General features: G+C 41.9%; 1 protein-coding gene and 1 long non-coding RNA gene across 10 annotated transcripts in view; both read left to right on the top strand.

The window, feature by feature from the left end:
- CFAP20DC (CFAP20 domain containing) overlaps window positions 1-3,532 on the top strand; it is a 190,244-nt gene extending 186,712 nt beyond the window's left edge. For 4 of the 8 annotated variants that reach the window (XM_037491944.2, XM_037491880.2, XM_037491899.2 and 1 more), the window contains exon 17: window positions 1,149-1,763. In XM_037491944.2, the coding sequence (XP_037347841.1) occupies window positions 1,149-1,261 (113 nt within the window). In that variant the 3' untranslated portion in view covers window positions 1,262-1,763. Of the gene's footprint in view, window positions 1-1,148; window positions 1,764-2,020; window positions 2,309-3,223 lie in introns of those variants that run through there. The other 4 variants (XM_037491935.2, XM_037491925.2, XM_037491908.2 and 1 more) reach the window with 3 other exon arrangements.
- A 393-nt stretch (window positions 3,533-3,925) lies between these two features.
- On the top strand, window positions 3,926-18,712 carry LOC129145774 (uncharacterized). Of its 2 annotated transcripts, none has more exons than XR_008551805.1 (4): window positions 3,926-3,969; window positions 4,079-4,163; window positions 5,320-5,413; window positions 18,489-18,712. It is a non-coding gene; the product is annotated as an uncharacterized LOC129145774 (long non-coding RNA). The 2 variants fall into 2 exon arrangements; XR_008551804.1 differs by having other exon boundaries at window positions 5,207-5,413.
- Window positions 18,713-23,294: the final 4,582 nt, after the last annotated feature.

Below are 23,294 nucleotides of genomic sequence, written 5' to 3'. Positions count from 1 at the left end.
CCAGCATGGTCTGAATTTGGCAGAAGTCCCACCACCACCACAATCCCTTACTTGGAGCAGTGACACTTAAGATCACAAGCATTGCTGCACAATCATTTATTCACCCTTTCAAAAAATATTGTTTACTGAGCCTCTATGATGTGCCAACCCTGCTCTTTGCCCACCCTCCAAGCCCAGGTTTGCTTTTCTTTGGTCCTCAGTAGCCTGGGCTAGGACAGAGAAAGAAGTGTTGTCTTAATCATCCCCTTCCCCTTGGGCCTGCTTAGACCTTCAACTTGGGAAGGTCTTTACCTCCCAGCCTCTGAACTCTTATTATTTGGATATTCAGAAGTGTCTAGAAGGTTCTCATTTCCTGGTGATGGCATCAAATTCCAAAGTACTTACCACAACACTGGGCATATAATAGGTGTTTAGGAAAGATCTTAGAAACACATTTTTTTCATTGCATGCTATTTGTTAGAAACCAACCAAACCTTACTAGTATCTTGGACAGTAAGAGTTCTCTTCATCCAGATCACCTAAATGACTCTCACCAGATAAAATCATCAAGCCAAAGGTCATGTTCCCAGCAAATATGACAGACCTTAACTACCGCTAATAAAGAAAACACAGGCTGACACTGTGTTTTCCTCATGTGTTCTATGCTTTTTGTATCTCACATTTCTAAACAACATTATTATTTTAATTCATGTTTATTTGGTAGCCTTTTTGGATCGATAGGTGAGGACTGAGTTCTGTGATATCATTTAATTTGTCCTGTTTTGCATGTGTACAGCTCTGGCTGTGAAGAAGTCCGGAACTAAGATCATTGAATTTTGAATCCTGCTCCAATTTCCCTAATCCGAATTAGCATAACTCCTGAATTCTTTGGCCCTCCCCCTTTTTGCTCCTCCCTGCCAATTCTCCATTCCAATTTTTCTTATCCTTTGTAGCAAAGCTGCCCTTGCAGTCTCTGTTTCTCCTCCACCACGCTGTACTGTAGAGCTCTCCGCCCGTCTGCAGCATTTCTCTTCTCCAGCGTCAATATCCTGCCCACTTTAAGAAAATCTCTCGGGAGAGATGGTGATTCCCACTTCGTTGCCCTTCCGGTTTTGCAATTTGGGAATGTCCGGCCAGCAGCTAACCTGTCTGTGGTTCCCCTTCCACAGGTGAAGACGACGTGAGTGTGGAAGAGGACGAGGAGGTGCTGACTCTACTGTATGACCCATGTCTGAACTGTTACTTTGACCCCCAGACAGGGAAATACTATGAGTTGGTGTAATCCCTCCTTTCAGAGCAAGGAGTGCCTTCCCCACCCCCAGGCAGAGCCAAGGGCAGTTGTGACTCTGCGGAGTTGGCACCTCAGTGTGTGTTTGTGTGTGTGTGTGTCAGCAGGCCTGCAGAATCAAAAGTAACGAGAGAGATGAACTCATTTTTGTAAATAATGTTCAATGTTAAGAATACCTACATTCATTTTGTAGATGCGTGTGATTTTTTGGGAAATGTGAAAGAATTAATACAGATGTGATTTTAGGACTTTGAATTGGTTCTCATTTGTTGGTTCTCATACTGTACATGTAATTTTCTTTATTTCATATAATTTTATGTGAACAAATTAAGAGTTATTAAATTCAAATTTTGCGCAGTGTTAATCTGTAAATGATGGCTTGATACACAGAAAATGTATTCTTGTTTAAAAGATATCTGGATAACCTTTTATTTTACTACCTATTTGTATTGAAAATAAAGTATGATGGTCAGACGAATACCTTTTCAACTGCTTCTTTTTATTCACCACACTTTCTTTACCAGAATATTCCTAGATGGTACTTACTTTTCCTTAGATTCTTACAAAGGAAACTCCATGAACTGGTCAGATTTTTGAACACATTTTATTGGCACTGGCCCCACCACTTCCATGTTATCATAGTTTACCCAGAGTTTGCCATAGATCAGAACAGTGTTAGTCACTTCAGTTTCTCAGTGCTGTGCTTTGCTTTGTGGTTTTGTTGTTTCATTTTTTTTGTTTTGTTTTTACCAGTTATCTCTGAATTCTAATAACAATCCACATCTAGCTCATGGGTCCAGATTTAAAAAGAAGTCACTCATTTGAACACCCCTTGAGCTGGAGCCTTTTTTAAGTCCATGAGGCTGTATCACTGAACTCCACTTCCTGCATTACTAGGAAGAAATCTTAACGCATCTTGAATCTGAGGAAGCAGTCTTGAATTGTGTGCCACGTATATTAATATTGAGCCCAGGGAAGTACTTATTATGTTAACTGGCATATTTTGTTATTTAATAAAGATTTTTAATAAAGAAGAGTACCACTGCAAATGAAAACTTATTGATGTACAGTTGGATTTAATGATGGACTATAATTTCTTTTAATGTTGCTTGATAGAGGAAATGAGAGCTCTTCTTTCAGGGGTAGATTTGGGCTGCTGTTCAAAGGATCATACATTATTTAGAACCATGTTTGTATTTGATAAGCCTTTAATCCCACTGTTCACAAAGTATACCTTTGTTATGAATTTCTCAACTGAGACCTTCATACTTAGAAAATGCAAATAAACCACTGAGACTTCAGAAGGCATGCTTCAGAATGATAGCTGGGTTATCTTGTATGTGACCTTGAAGTTTGGAGTAGGGTTGGAAAGTCTTCCTTCTTTAATCAGTCTCAGGACCATCCAATTGAAAGCCTCTACTAATTAAGACCTGTAGTTACAAATGTCAAAAACATCATAAGCTAAAAGTACTTAAGGATACATACTTGAGTGCTTCATAAACCCAAAACACAATGCCACAAGGCTTCCAGATGAGTTCAAGCCAGGACATAGATAATTCATTTGGGATTCTGGAATTCCAAGCAACAGAAACCCTTGATCCCAGAATTTGAAGGTTTGTTGAACAGTCAGACTACTGGAGGCACAGAAAGCAGGGCAGATCCAGGAATCCTACAGCAGTGGCTACCAGCTTCCCCCAGTAAGGTCACCAAAATGACAATGCCAACTTTTTCTGCCTCAGGTCTCTGCTCTAGGAACAAGAGGCTGATAAGCTTTGCCTTGTCCAAGAATTAATGGAATGGGAGCAAGATGATCCCTAAAAAAGGAGGGTGGTATTACCAAATGGGAGGGATGCAAAGCCTGCGAAAATGACAGATATTTACCCTGGAAGTCTAGAAGCCTCATTAACCTCTGATTTTATTTTTGCCCATCTCTTCTCTTCCTCTTCTCTTTCTCAGCTACTCAGCCTGCCTGCTGGAACGCTCAGCCAACAACACAGAAATATTAACTCTCCATTCCAATTCAGGAATCCTAGACCTGGGATTCCTATTGGCCCAATTTAATCTGATGCTGCAGAACCTTCTATTGCAGATGAGGGCAGAAGACAGTTAAGGCATTCTCATGAACCTAGCAGATACTCCAGAGTTATCTGCTACAGGGTTTTACCATTTTTTCCATTTTGTCTTTCTAAGAGAATTAGCTTCATCGCTGTTGATATTTCTAAAGAAACTTGAAAAACAGAAACAGAGTGCTTCACACTGCCAATTTCAAACCAAAATAATAATAAATTTCCTTGGAAATTCATTGGATACTGCTTTACTCATGATCAAATTTAACTTCATTTTAGAATCTCCTGGAACATGTAGAAAAATACTGATGCCTAAGTTCCACTCTCATAAAGTCTAATTTTATTGGTCTTGGTTCAACCTGAGCATCAGAAAATTTTAAAACCTCCCCTGACAATTCTAATGTGCAGTCATGGTTGAGAACCGCTGCTATCGATTAAATCCAACATGATGAGAGGGCAGAGGCTTTACCTAATAGCACATGTATCAGTAAGGAGGAGTCAATATTATAATTAGTCTCCATTTTCATGACCTTGATTTCTATTTTTCTAACCAAATGTATACTGAGCATTATATCTGAAGCTGTTCCAAATGAATCCTGAAAAAAATCATTTGACTCAATAGGAAAATACATCAAGGTAATTTGGTACCAATTTGGGGACTGATTCAGTTTCTTGTTTCACCTATTTCATGATACAACTTGCCAGTGACTTTGTCTTTTGTCTTTTATTTATTATTTAATTATAGAACAGGGTAATGGGAATCATGGAAAGACAACTGTCAGTTGATACGCGTCATCCATCACCTTAGTGATTTACCTTCCCTGGAAATTGTAAGTTCTCTCTCCTATTAATTTTATTTTCTATTAAAGGAAAATACCAACATATGCAAAATACAGTGACTTTTGCAAAATAACTTGCCCTATTGCATTTCTCCATATTTTTAGATTAACTTCAATTAAATCCGACGTTTCAACACATCTTGATAGTTTTTGGAAGTACAAACTGTGCTTCATAACCAAGAATACTTTAGTCACAGAATGTATAATCTGAAGGACAATTAATTAAAAGAAGTAATTTTAAAGTTGCTCTTTGGCTTTAATTAAAGATTTAGCTGCTGAAATTTTCTGGAGTGTTCCTCTTTAAAACACGTTTAATGACAGCAAGTACAGTATGAAAACAGTCTTTTCAAACTTGCATCCTATGACTTTGTCTTCAATCAAAATAACCTGAATAATGAGGACTAAGAATCACCTAGCCAGATATGGTTGTATTATAGGATTTCTATTTCATAAATCATTCATTTTGCATTCCCAAAAAGTTAGTCATAAAGAGAATTCTTGTCAAGCAAATCCTATTTGTCTTTTTCGTCCATTATACTAGTTGAGATAGAATCATCTAATTGGCCCTAGGAAGAACAATCAAGATCATTTCTTAAACTCTGATTTTGCAATTGAGAAAAGTGAGATTTAGATTGGGAGTTAATTGTCCAAAGGCACTCAATTGTAAAGGGGAGAAGAGAGCCCATAAATTCTCACTTCCAACCCAGTTCTTTTCCCAACCTGAGAGAATGAGAATGATTCAAAAGTCCCAGTTAGATGCACATCACAGACACTGGACAGTGGTCAGTGGAGGGCACTGGCACCCTTTGGGAACCCATTCTCTGGCCCTCACCTAACATTTCCTTCTCTTTTGCTTTCTGCAAATTCTCTTCTCCCATTATCGGCTTTTACAATTTAAAGATCAGCATTTCCCAAACTGTGTTCCAAGCAACAAATTGCATGCAATGTTAGTTTAATGGGAATCGGGGAGGGGTCCATGGTCAAACAGTACTGGAGAATACTGTAGAAATAGAAATGTTCATTTATCTTTACAGGGGAGGTTCTCAATTACCTTAATAGACTAACAGGCAGAAGGAATGTCCATGAGGAATGGAATATGCAGCACTTCTCGAATTGTTTTGTTCTCAGAACTCTTTTTCACACACAGGACTTCCTTTACTGCAGTCAATCCTTCTCCAGTGTCTGCAAGACCTGACTCCCCCAGAACCCCCAAAAATGTGTCTCCCCAAATGGATGGATGGGTAGGTTGATTAATTTTAATTTTGTGTGTGTTGGTGGTGGTGGGGGAGGGGGTGATGTGTCTACTTTAAATTTTTGTTTTGCCCAGATATTTCACAGACCCTGACCATGCAGTAACATTATTGTTTGGGATTTCATCTAAAACAAGCTATGCTGAAATCTGAATATTTTTTAAGTCAGAGGCTTTGGTCCTCTAAGATGGAGGAACTATTTTTTCCCATATTTTAAATTACGCAAACATAACTGTAGGGAAAAGTTAACTTATAACAAAGGATAAATCTAAAAGTTCATTTATCACCTATATTGGAGCTTTACATCTTAATGAGTGTTTTGGTTCTGTTTTGGGTGGTGGTAATATAATTTAGACACACATTAAGTCAAAATAATTTGACTTATGAGAATTAAATAACCAATAAACATGGGTCACAGATAACACTAAATTTTACTGCTGACATATTCTTCTGTAGTTAATCACCTATAATCTTGTGAAGCATTACAGAAGTGAAGTGTGGGAAATGGTATTGATTGGTTTTCATCAGCCCAACTTATCATTGTCAATGTTTATGCTGAACCTGGCAAGATTTAAGCACATAAACTTGCTCCTCATACTATTAAGTACTGCTGATATTTTAACCTGTAGATCAGGGTAAATTATCTCTAATTTGCTATAAAGGATATTTCGAAAGACATGGGGTGAGGGGCAGGGAAGGAAATGGTTGTGCCCTTGATACCTTAATAATTGAGATAAGCATACTCATCTAGAAGTATTTGACTTAAGAAGTCCAGGAAGGGGAATTTGTCTTTGTTTCTGATAATATGGCATCCTGAAATAAAATTTCTATTAGTGATAGAGTTTCAATAACCTACAAATAAGTTCTAAAATGGAATTAAAACTATCTCGTTTTGTTTTACAGCTTGCTAAACCCGTTTATCTTAATTAATGACCCATGGTAGAGGATTACTAGGTCTTTGGTGGTAGGCATGTGGTGATAACTGCATTTGTAGAGGTGTGAAGCTATACCCCTAAAACATGTACAGTGTTGTAAATCAGCATTACCTCAATAAACAGTTGTTAGAAAAGGAAAATCAAAGATTAACACCTTGTTTTTCCTACTCTACTATAGGCAAAAAACAATTCAGACATTTCAACACTGAAAACTTAAAAAGCTTTCAGCCAAATCAGTTGAAGAGAGCTTTCTTTCAAACCTTTCAGCTGGTCAAAGAAATTGATAGTATCCTATTATGAGCTAATTCTAATAAGCAGAATATACTTTCCCCCTAATACCTGTCTTAGTCTTTGATTTTTAATATTTAAATATTTCTGAAATCCATTTTGGTGTCTAGGTCTCGGCAACACGCTTATAATATCTTTCAATTCACTTATTTAAAAAGATTTTAATCCCCTCAGGGCAGGTAATTCTCCAAAACATCTGCCATTATCAAAAGAAATTTGATTTAAAGGGAGAAGTGGATGCAGCACCTCCATTTATTAGCTAAACAGAAGAATGTCTGGGTGCTTCAAAGTACAGATAAACAGCAAAAGACTAATTCCAGATATTCCTGTTGTAATTGTCTCTGATCTGCTGGTGTAGATCATGGTAAAATCCCTGGTAATATCTATAGCCTTAATTTATAAGAGTTATCACTGCTTATATTTCTCTTAAAGTCTTTGAGAACCTGTTCGTGTCTTGTCAATTGTAATTTTCATTATAATCCGAACACTTAACCTTGCCCACACACTGCATTAGCTGGGAACTCAAAAAAATGCAGCTGCCTGGACCCCTCCCCTGGGGATTCCTACCTGCCCTGGTTTGAGCACCACTGTGTTTAAAAGTAGCCAAGGCTGAGATTCTCTGGCGTAATCTGCTCTCCTTTCTTGTGTTCATCTCCCCTCTTAACTTCCTGTGGTGCCTGAATCAGTAGTTTGAAGATCCCCAAGGGCATATATAGTCAGTGACCTTGGAAAGTTTCCACCAATAAGCTAACCATCACTTGATGGATTTCATCTGTGAGCAATCAAGTAATGTTCTAGCAAGCAGCTTTGGCTCCACGTGGTTGGTGACCACTGGACTGGAATACACAAGTTGCTTTGTTTTGCTTTCTTTCTTCCGTCTTGTATACATTCCAAGCTAAACTATTCATTCTCCTTCCTGAATGTCAGATTATATTTTATGTTAATGAACATACCTGGATTTCAGCTTCCAAATCAACGAAGGAAGGAAGGGTTATCAAGGGACTGGATGAACATGGTGAAAGTCTCTGTCTTGGGCTATTGAAAATAACATGAGTGTGCATGCTTTTAAGTGTATATTTTATCACTAGAACCATCAGTTTACAAAACTATTCATGACTTAGTATCATTAAATTAAATACGGTTAGGAGGTCTGGGTATTTTCCTATTTGTAGTAGCTGTTAGTGAGTCAGATCTGTTTTTCTTCATATAAACCTGCTACTTTTTCCCACCTGAGCAAAGGTGTAGATAAGTGGCATTCCATTTTTCTGCATCTGTGGCATGCTTCTAAACAGGAGAGGCACTGGGAATTAAAAACCTCGCTCAAATCATTCCCTTCACAGTCATAAACCTTTTGCAAAATCTGTTTCATGCACAGCCTTGAATGGGGATGCTTTGAGCTCTGAAGGTCTTGCGATGATTCTTGAACAGTGGGGTTAAACGGCACAGGAAAGAGTGGGAGGAAAGCTTGGAGATCGAGAAATCAGTGAGTCAATAAGCAAGCTAGATGGGACTTGGAGGACCTCAGCTCCCGCCCAATTATCTTTGCAGAGTGAAAATGGGGGTGACATCCATTTGTGAGGTAAGACTGTAGTGTGGTGTTTTCTCAAATCTTCAAGGACAATTTGACCCCAACACTCTGGAAAATTTGGAAACATCCAAGATGCCGATAAGTGTACTACGCATGACAAAGCAGTAGCACATAGCAAGCCCTCAGTAATGTTCACTGTTGTATTATTTATGACTGGGCCTATGTAGGGTCAGGAAGACCACAGTGCAGGTTTTCTGATCCAGCAGATCGAGTAAAGGAGGAATCAGAATCCTCAGTGGCTTTTTGCAGGCCTTTTATTTAGATTACCAGGAACACGGCAGGCAGGGGTGCTGGGGGGCCGGGAGGCTGCAGTTCTCGCAGCCCCCAGCAAATCCTCACTCTATCTGGACTCTCCGGCCTTCTCTGCTTCTCTCTCGGCTTCTGCTACTTCTTTCTCGGCTTCTCTTTTGGCTTCTGTTCGTTCTTGGCTTCTGCTGGCGTCCCCGTGACGCCGCCCTTAAAAGCCCAATCTCAGTCCAGGTGAATCCCATCCACCTATGCCCACACCCTACTCCAGGTGCCCGCCCTCAGGCATGCATTCAGGACCGCAAGGATCCATCATCTATCCTGATGGCGGGAGGGCAGAAAAGCCTGACATTTTTCCTTACCCTACAACCTACCAGACCAAGAGCTTTCAGACTTGGAACTCTGGCGATAGACAATAACTATGGTATCATTACCTGAAGGCTGGCTGGTCTTGATTCCCTTGGCCAATAAAAGGAAACAGTTTGAGGAGAAGGAAAGTAGTTTAATTTGTCAACGAATGGAGGAGGGCTGCAGGCGCGTGTCTGAGAGACCACCATCCTGCTCTTGGGCAGAAATCAGGGGTATTTATCCAGGGATACAAGGGAGTAGAAGGGGGAGTGGGCAAGGGTCAGCATGTCCATCCTTCCAACACAAGTGTCTGGAGGTTTTGGTTGGTGCCAGCTTGCTTTCACGAGCACCTGGTGGTCAGCTATTCTGATGTTATCTTCCTAGTGATGCTCTTTTCCTTTGGGATGTAAGAAAATGAAGTTTGTAATTTGTGAAGCCCAGAGGGCAAATGAAGGAAATGGGAGAGCTTATTTGGTGGGCCAGAGAGAGATACTTTGTTGCTGCATCATTATTATTCCTATAAATATGAATGATAGGTATTTTAATGTACATAAGTTAGAATTTCATATCATGCTATAAAACTAAGCTAAATAGTGTTTTATCAGTATTCTCAAAGAATAGGAGCGTCAGTTTCAGATAATTAACCATAAAGTAAACTAACAATTTCCTAAGAATTAGGGGAAATATGACTCACACTAACTATAGATTAAACACCTGGGGTCTTGTAGTTGGAAAATAGACACTCCAGGAATTCTTCAAAACTGTATTTAGCCAATATCTGTAACAACTCTGGTCTGATCCATATGGTTGATCTAACTGGCTGCACTATGAATTTTCAGTGTCTTACTCCTAAGTAAAATAAAAATCTAAGACCAAATCAACCATTCCTTGCCAAAACAAAGATTTCAGAAATGATCAATTCCAAACCATGTACCTCAAGTGTGTTTAAAAAAGGGTTTTTAACTTTTAATCTTCATGGTAAATTGTCTTTGCTCAGCTAATTTGTCTAATACATATTCTTAGGGATTTGGAATAATTAAACAACACTTGTTAAAAGTTTGTAATCCAGATTTCGCATAATTTCAGCCTGACGCTCTGTTCCTCTTACACTAAATTAATGAGGTCTTTCTCATAAATGGATAAGCTTATGTTAAGAAGTTACAGGACTAATCATGTTTATCTTTGCCTTTACTTGCTATTCCGGTCAGCCATCCTCTACAAATGTTTCTCCCCAAATTTCTTTCTAGAACTTAATCACAAGTTACAGATATGAAACACTTCACAAAAGAAAAAATTCCAACGTCTTCAAACCACCCCCCTTTCCATTCTTTTCAGCCATGTTTGCTGCCTTTGAGAACTGAGAAGTTGAGGGAAACTCACAGTCCCCCTCACTGCATGTTCTCACCACAACTTTCATGCCACATAGGGTGTTGTAAACCAGTTAGGGTGAGAAGCAGTTTTTCTCCTTAGTCTTTTTATTCTCCTACTGATTCCAGCACCATCAGGTTTTAGTTCCATTTCCAATACCAAGCTGTAAAAAAATGTACATGTCAGCCTCTAACGTAGAGTCTACCATAAACTTCTAATAATGCTTTCTGAAAGTTATAGTTTCATTCTCGAAAAGATTAAGGGCATTTTGCATATCTTTTGATTAACCCTAGGCCACCAAGATTCTAAGGTCTCTCATCCTTGGTCACATTCCCTAAACAACATCACCACCTTTGGGCCTCCCCGGTGGCGCAGCGGTTGAGCACCGCTCTGCAAAGCTGTCCGCAGCCTCTGCAGCGCAGGTTCGATTCCCCGCCGGCCAGGGAGAACCCCATATTGTGCGACAAACCTCTCCTGCCTCGCCCGCTGCTCCCCTCAGCAGTGTCTTCGCTCTATCTGCCTGTTCTGCTCCCCGCTCTGGCTCTGGTGAATTCTCTCACCCTCCCGCGCTTCTGACCTGTACCCCAGTTCTTGTATAAAATGAATAAATCTTAAAAAAAAAAATCTCCACCTTTGTTTTAACAATTACCGCTTCAGATTTATATGCAAATGCAGTGTTTTTTTTTTTTTTTTAAGATTTATTTATTTATTTGTTTGTTTTGTTTAATTATACAAGCACTGGGTACAGTCAGAAGCGCGGGAGGGTGAGAGAATTCACCAGAGCCAGAGCGGGGAGCAGAGCAGGCAGAAGGACCGAAGTACACTGCTGAGGGGAGCAGCGGGCGGCAGGAGAGGTCTGCGTGCCATGTGGGACCCTCCTCCAGTGGCTGGGGAGCAGCCGGGCATCGAACCAGCACTGCAGAGGCTGCGGGCAGCTTCGCAACCCAGTGCGCAACCTCTGCGCCACCGGGGAGGCCCAAAAATGCAGTGGTTTTTAAATACACTCCTATGACATCACTATAGTATTTCTACTGATCTAAATTTACCAGGTGCTACGAGATACCATATCAAAGGGGAAAAAACATCCATTGCTTTTTCATTTGACCTAACGATTCATTAGGACTATGACTCTTCCCAGTATTCTGTTCTGCCCCAGAAATTGTACCATTACCACTTGGTGAAAATGACTCTCTTGCCAATTGTCCTCATCATCTTTGTTATCATCCCTCAACCATATATTGAGCTCTCGCTGTGTTGCCACTGAACTGGATGTATGCGTTTTCTCATTTAACAAACTCCTGAAACAACCACTTCGTAAGTTTCCACTTTACAAATGAGGAGACTGAAGCAGGGACAGGTTCTGTGACTCTCCCTAATGGCAATACAGGGCCTAGTAGGCCTGGGTGAGATCAAGTCTTATGACTGACCATGGGCAGCAATAATGACCAGCAATTGATCTTGTGATAAGTAATGTCCACATTGCTAGTTAAGAGGAAGTGCTCACTGAGACACCTTGCTTCCTGATTTGCTTGAAAAATATTTTTCTGTTTCTCTGTTGTACCTTATACTAAAAAAACAGAGTCTGCATTAAAAAATTTGTTAAATTCATAGGAAATGTGCTATATTATCTAAATATACTTTAAGGTTACTGATATTTATACATATTACTAGCATTCCTGTCTATTATCGACACATTTTACAAAGGGAAAATTTGGACATGGTGTGCAGGTATCATTTCAAAAATCTACTCCACAGACTTTCTTCTTACACTCGCCATTCCTGTGTTGTTTCTGTAGTAACCTGGCATCTCTAGCTATTACCTTTTTGTTGGCACTAAAAGATCATTTATAATCAGCCCTCCACTTGTTCTGCGATGCACCCCTCAATTCATAGCACAACAGATAGTGCGTGTGTTTAACAGGACCTGAAGCATTTATCTTGAGTTAAACTCACATTAGGAGGAGTGAAAATATCAAGAAATGTGGTGCCGATTCAGCTTTCAGTTTCACAACTAATAAAAAGAACCAAGATCCTGGTTTCTGGATCTTGGGAGCCAATCTTGGCCCCTTCACACCCATAGTTCTCCTTCTGCTTACACAGGGAAGACTATGCCTAAGCAGTCACACCCCAGAAAGGGAAGTTTCAGAAACTTATCTTTTCAAAAGTCAGTGTTTGGGGTTTCCTTCTCCTGAAGAGCCTCTAGCTCTCCAGAACCGGATATGACAGTTTTTAGTCACATCAGTAATCAAATAAACTCTATATTCAGGGCCTGTTAAGTCAGAGGTAGAGGAACCACCAAGCTGAGCCCAAGATCACAAAGACACTCACATGAATGCGGGGTTGGACACACAGACTTTACGGACTCCAACAAAGAGACAGCCATGTGACTTCTTTAAAAAAACAAATTCTGTGATCATTTTATAAGTAGTCCTATTACATTGCATTGTCATTTGGGAAGAGTGAAAGAGTTAAAATGTCAAAAAAAAAAAAAAACACATTCAAAATCACACTCCATTCACCATCTTTATGCAGTCAGAGTCTTTCCCATCTAAACCAACAGCAGAGCCATCCTTCCAGCTGCTAAGACCAGAATACTGAGAAGTAACCTTGACTCCCCCTCTCCACACCCCACCTTCAGATGTCAGGAAATTCTCTAGGTAGGCTTCAGCCTCAATATATTCAAAATTTAACTACTCCTTGCCACCCTCATCATGATCACCCTACAACAGCACCACTGCCCTCTCTCCTTATCTCATTACAACAGCCCCATAGCTATTAGCTTCCTGTTTGAACATCCCCCATTCCCTCAGCACACCACCACCCATCTGTTTTCAATATGGCAGCTACAGTGAATCTTTAAAATCCTTTAAAAATACAGCATATCAAATCACTTATCTGCTCAAAACCTTCTAGGGGATTTGAATTTCCAATAATGGTGGACTCATTCAAGCTTCCCTTTGGGAACACTTGAAAAGCCCCTAAACAAACAAACATACAAAAAAAGCCTTGGGCTGCTATAACAGAATACCATAGACCTGGTGGCTTAAACAACAAACACTTATTTCTCATAGTTCTGGAGACTAGGAAGTTCAAGATCGAGGTACCAGCATCTTCAGTGTCTGGAGAGAGCCTGGTGTGCAGACACCCACTTCTTGCTGTATCATCACACGGTGCAGATTCCACTCAGTTGGCTGCTTTCTGGGGCCAAGGCCCAGGCCCCAACAACCAACTGCTGCTCCCAGGCTTTTGGTTACCTGGCTCTGCCTATTCCCACAACCATGCCCAGAAGAGTTTACTCTTACCACCTTCAGAGGGGGGTTCCCAGGCCTGAGCAGGCCCTAAGCAGGCAGGGAAGAGGTAGAATCACCTGACTAGCATCTGATAACCAGTCCCCAGGGATTGGACAGCAAGGAGTCTGTCCCTCCTTTCAAAGGGATTAAGTGACAGCATCCTGTATGGAAAGGTTCATAGCTATGTTCTTTTCCTGACCCCATTAAGTAAATGTTTGTCTTATGTCCATGTTAGATACACCAGGACAACAACAAAAAGCATGTTTAAGGGAACTCTCGCTTCCATTAGAAATCACTAGCATATTTTTAACTATAGTTGTCCTTTCTCAAAAAAAAAAAAGTGGAGGGAAGATAAAGGGGATTTTATTGAACTCTTTCTGTGTCAGCTACTTTAATTGTAATGAGAGCAAATGGTCCTTAACAATACTGTGGGCCAGGTATTGCTTGCATTATGTAATCATCACACACCCCCCAAGTGGAAAGTACCACTTAAACCCAAGGTGGCAAATGCAAACACTGAGGACCAGAGAGAGAAAGGACTCTGCCCCAGGTCACCCAGGTACTGAGGGGCAGAGGCCTGCCAGTCAGCACAGCCTTCTCCTAACCATCACTCACACAGCCTCATATCAACCAGAAGCAAATAGAATCGTATAATTAATAGTCACTTATCAATGCCCCCCAAAGTTGCCAAAAGAAAAGGGGCAAGAGTGCTTTCTAAATTAAAATCAGGAAAGTTTCTAAGAAAGAAAATGTTCTTGCAAAGAAAGAACATAAATAACAGCTTATGTATTCTTTCCCATTATCACCACTGCTGAACTAATAAAATTGATAAAAGTGGAACACTATTTACATGACATGAGTTAAATTTTTCCATTAAAAAGTATAATGTTGGATGATTGTACACTTTTTGTGGGTGGAAGAGGGGGGAAAGCCTTTAACCCTCTGCAATTGCAAATGTTGGTACAAAGTGTTGCATATTTATTAGCCCATCTGCCTTTATAGCATTAAAGGGGGTAAAAACCTGACTACAAGCAATTTATTCACAGTTTCAGTTTTACCACCTGATGTGCAAAATAACACCACTCCATAAGCATTTATTATTGCGCTGAGTCATTTCGATTTTCAATTTAATTCATAACATTTTTTAAAAGATCACAAAAGCAGACATCAGCTTTTGCTTTCAAATTTTGGTTGAAAAGAATAATCACTAGTATTCGGGGTGAGCAAGATGAGTCTCTCACCAGCTTGTTTTTTGGGGATTGTGTTTGAGTTTTCAGAAACCTGATTACTAGGTTGTGAATGTGGCAGCTGCCCATTACCTAAACGGACAAGGTAGAGATTTGAAAGGTGAATTTGAATCAGGTATTTCTAGGGCAGATGACTCTGCTGGGAGGCAGCTGCTGTTTTTTTTGCTAACACTGAATGCATTCGCAATATAAGCTGAAACTGTTTATTGCTCTTGGCAAAATACCAGCAAGTGTCTATCAGCTGGGGCATCTTTCAAAAAACAATTGATCCCAAAATAACAATTAAATAAGGACTCAGGCAAACAACCACAGCCAGCATGTGACTTTTACACTTGGAAAAATGCAAAAAAGAACTTCAAGAGTGACCTGTCTACTCAATACTCTCTTCCAACTTGGCCCTGCCTGAAAGGGGAGAAATGGGCTTTTGAGTGAACAATAGTACCTCTCGGGTCATCTATTCCACCAAGAAGCAGAATAAGAGTCCTGTAAGCAGTACCTCTGAGTTCCAGTCTGATCTTTGGAGTCCAGATGTTTGTAGCTGTGTAGCAACCACACCAAACCTACCTGGTGGAACCCACGACCATGGTATTAAACTCCTAGATTCTGTGAGTGGGAAATTCATCTTCATGACAGGGGCCTCCACTGGAAATGCTCAGATGCTGGCAGCATCCAGACATCTGGGAACTGGAATCATCTGGAGACTTCTTGATGCACATGTCTGGTGCCTGGACTAGCGTGACATGAAGGCTGGGCTGTATCTGGAACTCCTGACAGGAACATCTACAAATCGGCTCATCATATGGTTTGGACATTCCCAAGAGGGAGCATCCAGAAAGCAAACGTGCCAAGAGAACCAGGTGAAAGCTGTGTGACCTTTTCTGAGCTAGTCATACGGCTTCCCTCTCATTTCGTGGTTACAGCAACTCTGGTGAGAGTTCAGAGCAGCCTGGGTTCCAGGGCACTTGGCAAGATCACACTACTGTAACAATCTTGGAAAAATATACTAAGGGGCCTCCCCGGTGGCACAGCAGGTTGAGTGCCATGCTGTGAAGCTGTCTGCAGACTTGGTAGCGCCGGTTCGATTCCCGACTGGCCAGGGAGATTCCCACATGGCACGGCAGACCTCTCCTGTCGTGCCCGCTGCCCCCCTCGGCAGTGTATTTCAGTCGTCTGCCTGTTCTGCTCCCTGCTCTGTCTCTGGTGAATTCTCTCACCCTCCCGCGCCTCTGGACTATACCCCAGTGCTTGTATAAATGAAAAAAAAAAGAAAGAAAAGAAAAATATACTAAGTCACAACTTGACCAGATCATGCAGCTTCCGTCGGGATTCCTGCTCTGATTCTCTGAAAGCAAAGTGTCGAGAAAGAAATACAAGATCCCAGAAGTGGCATCTTTGGAGAAATCCCTTCATTTGTTCCACAGTTAGCTATTGTGTGTCATGGTTATCAAAGTCCTGGGTGACATAGTCTTCCTGCCTCGCTCCAGACCCATCAGAACCATGGGACCCACCTCTCTTTCTTTCTTTTTTAATATTTTAATATTGTATTATTTTTTACAACACTGTGTATGACTCAGAGGTACAGGATCATACCTCGTCAGATGTGAGTTGCCCCACCCCTCTCTCCAACCACACTGACTTGCTTTACTTGTCTCTGGGCAACTCTTTTCTAGAACCTTCCCCCGTCCCCACTCCCCACCCCAACTCCTACCCCCACCCCCCAATCCCCAACTGCCCTATCTCCACCTCTAGCTTGTTAATGCCTTCAGATCTCAGCTTTAACATCATCGCTTCTTTGTGAAAAACTTTCCCAAACTCCCTGATTAGGGCAAATTCTCAGAGTAGATACTCACAGTGCTAAGTATCTTGTCATTCTTGTAATACTTTTAAAGTATTGAATGTCTATCTCCTCATCTTGACTATAACCTCTATGAAGTCAATAACTCTGCTTTTGGAGACCATGGTAAACTTCACACACATGTTAGACAGAGACAGACAGACAGACAGATACACACACACACACACACACACACACACAACTATAAAATCCCTGGCCCAAAGAAGGTATTTAATAAACATTTGTTGGAATAGATTTATATAGCTATTAAGTCCCTCATATCCATCAGACACTGTGTTAGTATGGGACTAAATAGTGACAGAGGCAATCCCACTACTGTCAACTTGAAACCACATCTAGGAGGGAGCCAGGTGACAAGGAGATGTGTATGGAATGCACACACTGAAAGAAGAGGCCTGGGAATGAAAGTAAGGGGGGTCTAACCTAGCCTTGGAGTCTGGGAAAGTTTTCTTGAGAATATGAGATTTCCACCAAGCCTTTCTCCCACCACATACCCTCAAGGCCCCCAGCCCACCCAAGCATTCAGCATGCAGGTCTCAATTTCTTTCTTTCTTTTAAGAGCAAATAATTACTCCTTTTAATTTATATCTATGGAGTTTTGCAGGATAAATCAGGATAAGCCAAAGAATAGGGAGTGTAAATATATTTCTCATTGCGAATGGGCTGTTTAATATTACCATGTGCACTAATTAAGTTGTGTGTAACACGGAGAGCACTTTGACACTGTTAAACTTAATGACCCTCTACTTAAAGAGGAAAGACACATTTACAATGAAATTATAGTCTGAGCTGTAATGCTAGCTGGAGGAATGCCTTCGAGTAGATTGTTTCCAAACGCCTCAAAGCACCAGCTTTGAAATAGCAATAATGTACAAGAGGCAGTGCTATCCTTTAAGCAATTTGTTTGCTGGGATATGTTTTCTTCCTATCCATGCAGCAGAGCTGAAAGTCAGAGCAGCTAGTAAGCTCTGGAATTGTCTTCCTGACCTTTGGAGCCCAAAAAGCATTAGATGCACCGTCTTGTGTCAAGGGCTCACATCAAGGCCATCACTCCCACGCAGGATCTCAGTTATTCTTGATGACAGCCCTATCAGGCGTTTTATAGCCATTTGATAGATGAAGAAACTGAGGCTGAGAGTCTAAATGATTTATTCAGTCCTTCATTCATTTCGACAAGTAGGTTTCAAAGCACTGTGTTCTGAGCACTGTGGATTCAACGGGGTGGGGGTTGACAGGTCAGCAGGGAGCTGGCATGCAGTGACGGGGTGTGGGACTGCCAGGTGTTCTCTCTATAGGGAAGTGGACTCCAGGCAGCTCTGTCTGATTCAGAACCCAAGTCCTAACCTCCATGCTGCACCGCTTCATGCCCAAAGGAAATATCACAAGCGAACCTGAGCTGGTTCTTTGGAGAGAAAGAAGATGAGCAATGAGTTCCAGTTCTTCTGGGGAGACACGAGCTCCCATACCAGGCATAAAATGGAAGAAAGAGAGTTGAGTAGAAACAGATTCTTCCAGCCTAGCCGCAGCCAGGTGAGACTTTTATCAGAGAGAGCTGTTTCTCCAAAGGACGTGTGAAGCATCACAGCTGAAAAATCTGGGCCAAGCACAAGATCTTCCAGAGCTACAGGGTGAACTATTTGCTAACACAAGTCATCATATATTTTATTAATTCATTTCTTAAATAATATTATAAAGCACCTACTGTGAGTCAGGTAAAAACTGAAACTTGTGCACAAGGTAGATGCTGCCCCCATGTACAGTGTTGACAGTGTAGAAAGACCTAGATTCACTAGAAAGCAACTAGCAGAAGCCTAATATGTTGTCTCCCTAACTCAGGATCAAGAAACAATTGTGTAATCCCACTAATTTTCTTTTTCATTTCTCCCTCCTCTACACTGTAGGATTCAAGGAACTCCCGACCATGGCTGTTTTGTTTAACACAATCTATCCATTGCCTAACTAGACCAGACACAAAATTGGTCCTCAACAAGTAGTGAATGAACATATGGATGGATGGATGAATGAATGAGGCCAACCTTGAATTACTCCAAACCTAACCCAAGTAGGAATGGTAGAAATCAGAGGCTTATGAGAAGTGAACTTATTAAGAAGCTGGTCTGGGGCCTCTCCGGTGGCGCAGCGGTTGAGCGCTGGGTTACGAAGCTGCCCGCAGCCTCTGCAACGCCGGTTCGATCCCCAACTGCTCCCCGGCCACTGGAGGAGGGTCCCGCATGGCGCGCAGACCTCTCCTGCCGCCCGCTGCTCCCCTCAGCAGTGTATTTCATCAGTCTGCCTGTTCTGTTCCCTTCTCTGGCTCTGGTGAATTCTCTCGCCCTCCCGCGCTTCTCACTGTACCCAGTGCTTATATAAATAAATAAATAAATCTTAAAAAAAAAAAAAAAAAGATCCTTATAAAGAAGCCGGTCTGGTTAACATCATTTTTATCTACCAATATCCCCTTCCCTTTGTGTTGCTAACACAACCCTGGCTTGGCTAGCAATGCACCCAATTAGAGCATTCCTTCCCAGATTCCCACATAGCTGGCGATAACCAGGTCAACAATTCTGGCTAATGAGGTGTCAACTGAAATTAAAAGTGGGGCTTCCAAGAAAATGATTGTTTTCCTGATAACAATGAACAGACTCAGCTGGCACACTATTTTTTCTCCTCTTCCCTCTAATTCCTACCTGAAATTCAGAAGCAATGCCTGGTGATGTCATAGCCATTTTACAACCATGAAATGCAAGTCACAGGCTAAGGATATTAGAGCAAAAAGCCAGAAGTCTGAATCCTTGATTTTTCCTTAAGCAACTACCCACAGACCTGGACTGTAATTTCCATAATACATTCCACGTGAGGAGAATAAGCCGCTCTTTCTGTCTCCACAGATTCCAAAGCATCCTTGGACAGAATTTGGGTTTCAGGAACTTGCGGGGGGAAAAGGTTACGTCATTTTTAAAAACCTCTGAGGTACAGCATTCCCTTCCATTATGTAAGTGGGCAAGAGACCAAAGCAGAATCAGCAATGCCTGTGACTTTGTCGATAGAAATCACAAAAGTCTTCATTTAACATTGCAGTGGTAGCTTTTTTCTTGAATTATCACTTGCAGTTATTACTATTAAAAATTTCTGGTGACTAGTTATCAGACTCATTGCTTGATCCAATTATTTAATGCTTTAATAAAATGGTATATACACTGCTACATCCCAAATTTGAATTTTTAAAAATATTTTAATAACTATTTCAGCATAATTGGTTACCCTCATAGTTTTACATATTCTTTTCTATTCTAATCTAGTCTGTTCTAGTCTATTCTATCCTATTCTATTTTATGCATGTAAAAACAGTCATCTACAGGATTCCCCAGATTGCAAAGGAGGTCATGGCTCACAAAAAGTTCAGCTCCTCTATTCCATTGAGTTAAGCTCTGTGATCAAGTTTCTTTATACAAGCACAACAAAATTCCCAATGGACCTCCCAACATCACCAGCTGATACAAGGGCAACTCTGAGGGATGGCAATTTCTAGAACCAAAATAGAGATGCTGATAAGTAGAGAACATGTTTTGTAACTGATTTCCCTTTGATCTTGATATTTTTTCCCTAGCCCTAAGAACCCCCTGTTGAAATGCAGTTTCAGTAGGAAGACAGTAGAGGAGGCCCTCACAAGTCTCTCGCGGACTGGGTCTTCCAATAATCACAGAGCAACATCAGGTGCTGATGTGGAAAATGGCAGCCTTCTGTCAGTGTATGGTTCCCCAGGCCCAGAAAGTTTTAAAAATTTATGGGGATTTTGCCCTACCTGTACTATCACCCTCCGGCAGGCTTCCCCCATGCCCTTCTTGCAGGCAGTTGCTGTAAACTTTATGGTGGCTGATGTTATGTCCTCCTGCTGGCATGATTTGTACTCTGATGGTTATGCAGCTTGGCATGCCTAACCTTTGAATGGCCTGCCCTTCATCACAGCTGCCGGCTTGCCCAGAGCCATTTGTCCAGACCGCAGCCTCTTGGCACCTTGTGACATGATTCCCATGGACTGATGGGGAAACCATAAGAAATAATATGTCACATCTACAGAGTGATCAGAGGTCACCCCTTCTCTGTGGTAATAGTACATCTGCCCCAGAGAGATGAAATGACCATCATTTGTAATGATGAAAGCCAGTCAGCTTTATTTTCCTATTGTGTTTGACCATAAAACAGAGCCAGAGCCTGAGAAAGACCCAGAAGGTCTCAGACACCAGTGGGAACGCCTCACGTTGGCAGTTGCTGGGCAGCACGGGACCCTTATGGAGTGAAGGTCCTCTGCTCCCCCCAGCCTAGGACCCCAAGACAGATGCTACTCTCATGCTTGTCAAGGACCCTGAGTCCAGTGAGTGTCCCTCCCAGGAGGCTTTGTGTACTACTTTGACTAGAGGTAGACAGTGAATGTGGCAGTTATCTATTGCTGTGTAACAAATTACCTCAAAACTTGTTGGCTCCAAATAATAAACACTCCTCTGGTCATAAATCCATGCACTAGAGCTCTGGTCTCAACTGAAGGCTAGACTGAGGAAGGATCTGCTTCCAAGCTCACTTACATGACTGCTGAAAGGGTTTAGTTCCTCACAGGTAGTAAGGGCCTCAGTTCCTTGCTGCTAGTCAGTTGCCTCCCTCAGTTCCTGGCCAAGTGGGTCTCTCCACAGGGACAGCACATGACATGGTAGACGGATGCCATGAGAGCAAACAAGTGAGAGCAGCAGAGCATGACCAAGATGGAAGCCAGAGTCTTTTACATTCCTTCACTCTTGTCACATTCTGTGAATCAGGAGCAAGTTGTTGGATCCAGAGGACCCCTGAAGGGAGGGAACTGCACAAGACTGCATCACTGGGACTCACCAAAGAAACTGCCAACAACAATGGTAAGTATTGTAAAACTCTGTTCATACTTGATGCATGCATTACATTTCTGAACCTAATTTCTTAAACTTCTATCTCCAAGTCACAAGTATATTGTTGCCCACCACCAGGGGTCCTTAACCTGAGATCCCTGGCATTGTGGGAAGGTTTTAGGACTTTCCTGACATTGTGGGTCAAAGGCTGGATATACATAGATATTTTGGGGTAGACTCTATTTTCATTAGATTCCCAAGTGGGATCAAACCTTAAAAAAAACGAAGAATCACTCACCGTGATGTTTAGAAACATCTGTGTTCCTAAAATGCCCTCAGACCGTATGGAAGGCCAGTCAAAGAAATGGCCACACAGCAAGTTGGAGCTGGTGGGACTCAGCTGGCCTGCTTGAGTTCTTCTCAGCCTACAGGTAGAGAAACAGGGGCCTGAGGAGGGGATGGGGGACAGGTAAAGGTAGAGGCCCAGGATCACAGATGTCCTGGCGTGTCTGCAGGCCAGATGGTTGCATGTGTCTGCTGCCCCTGATCTCATTAGAGATCAGGGAGCGGTGCTGTGCTTTTTAGACGGCTGCCCCGCACATGTGGGTCTTTGCCAGGAAACAGTATAAATGTTGCTGCAACACAGTGTCCTGACATGTAAAATTTATCCTCAACTCTTTGCTTATACTTCCAATTTTTTCCCTTCAACTTGTCTGAAAAATGTTGCTAAATATAGCAGTTCACTCTCCATAGGGCAGCAAATGAGCACTATTGACTTGGAAACTCACACTGTTTACTGTCGGGAGGGAGAGGAGCGAGAGATGAGGGGTGGTGCCTATGATGAAGCCACTTTTACAAAGGCACTCCCTCTAATCCAATCCTTAGTCAATAGTGTGTCTGACTTTAACTACCCCTTCTGCACCCTTAAGATATGTGACCGTGAGTGAATCACTCGACCATTCTGGGCCTCAGTTTCCCTGTCTGCAACATGAAAATAATAAGGGGATCCTCCCTATAAGACATGGGGAGTATTAGGTCAGATAATAGTATGAAACACTGAGCCTAGCATCTGGTCCAAGAAAGACTTAGACAAGGGAAAGCCCTGCAGCCCAGGACCCCATGGCTGAGTCTCTTCTCTACCACTCCCAGTTGACCTTCAGCCTCCAGCTGCTCTCTCAAGAACAGGACAGACCTGCTCAGAGATGCTCAGAGCCACAACCTCGCTGCCCTCCCAGCCTTTCCATCTCCACCTTTCAGTACACTTTCTATTCATCGCAGCCCCTGGGAAGGACATGGGAGCAGCGCTCACAATCCTCTCCCCCTCTGGACTGGACGGCTTGGGAAAGAGAGCAAAATGACTCAATCAAATCCCCTTGCAAACATGCTAATAACCAGCCTTTTGAAAAACACAGATAATACTCACGGGGACCAAGTCCTTACCCATGGAATGTTCTCAGCAGGATATACCTGCTTATGGCAAACAAATCTGAAACCTGTAGATTCATAGGGCAAGCCTCCCTGGAAGGTGTCATGTCATCTTTGTATTCATCAGAGTATAAAATGGAGATGCTTAATGATGGGAATCGTTCTCTTTTGACTAAGTGTTGCTTGCACAGGCTTTGATGAATGGCTTCATTTGCTAAATCTGGAAGAGGGCGCACCCTCTGTAGCAAGAGAGGGTCTGGGGATGACACTGCTAGTCCCTGGCCCCTTCCTGACTCACCGGTGCTTGGCAATAGACTGTGTCCTTTAAATGGTAGTGAAGCTGGATACCAGGTAAGGGCGCTGATTCTTGCAAGTCTGACTTGGTAAGCCAAACCTGAAGAGTGAGCTGCA

Source organism: Talpa occidentalis, unplaced genomic scaffold (assembly GCF_014898055.3).
Source record: "Talpa occidentalis isolate TD23 unplaced genomic scaffold, MPIMG_talOcc4v2.1 talOcc4.10, whole genome shotgun sequence".
Classification (NCBI taxonomy): Eukaryota; Metazoa; Chordata; class Mammalia; order Eulipotyphla; family Talpidae; genus Talpa; species Talpa occidentalis.
The sequence above is the reverse complement of the archived record's forward strand: the minus strand, read 5'-3'. Positions and strand labels throughout refer to the sequence as shown.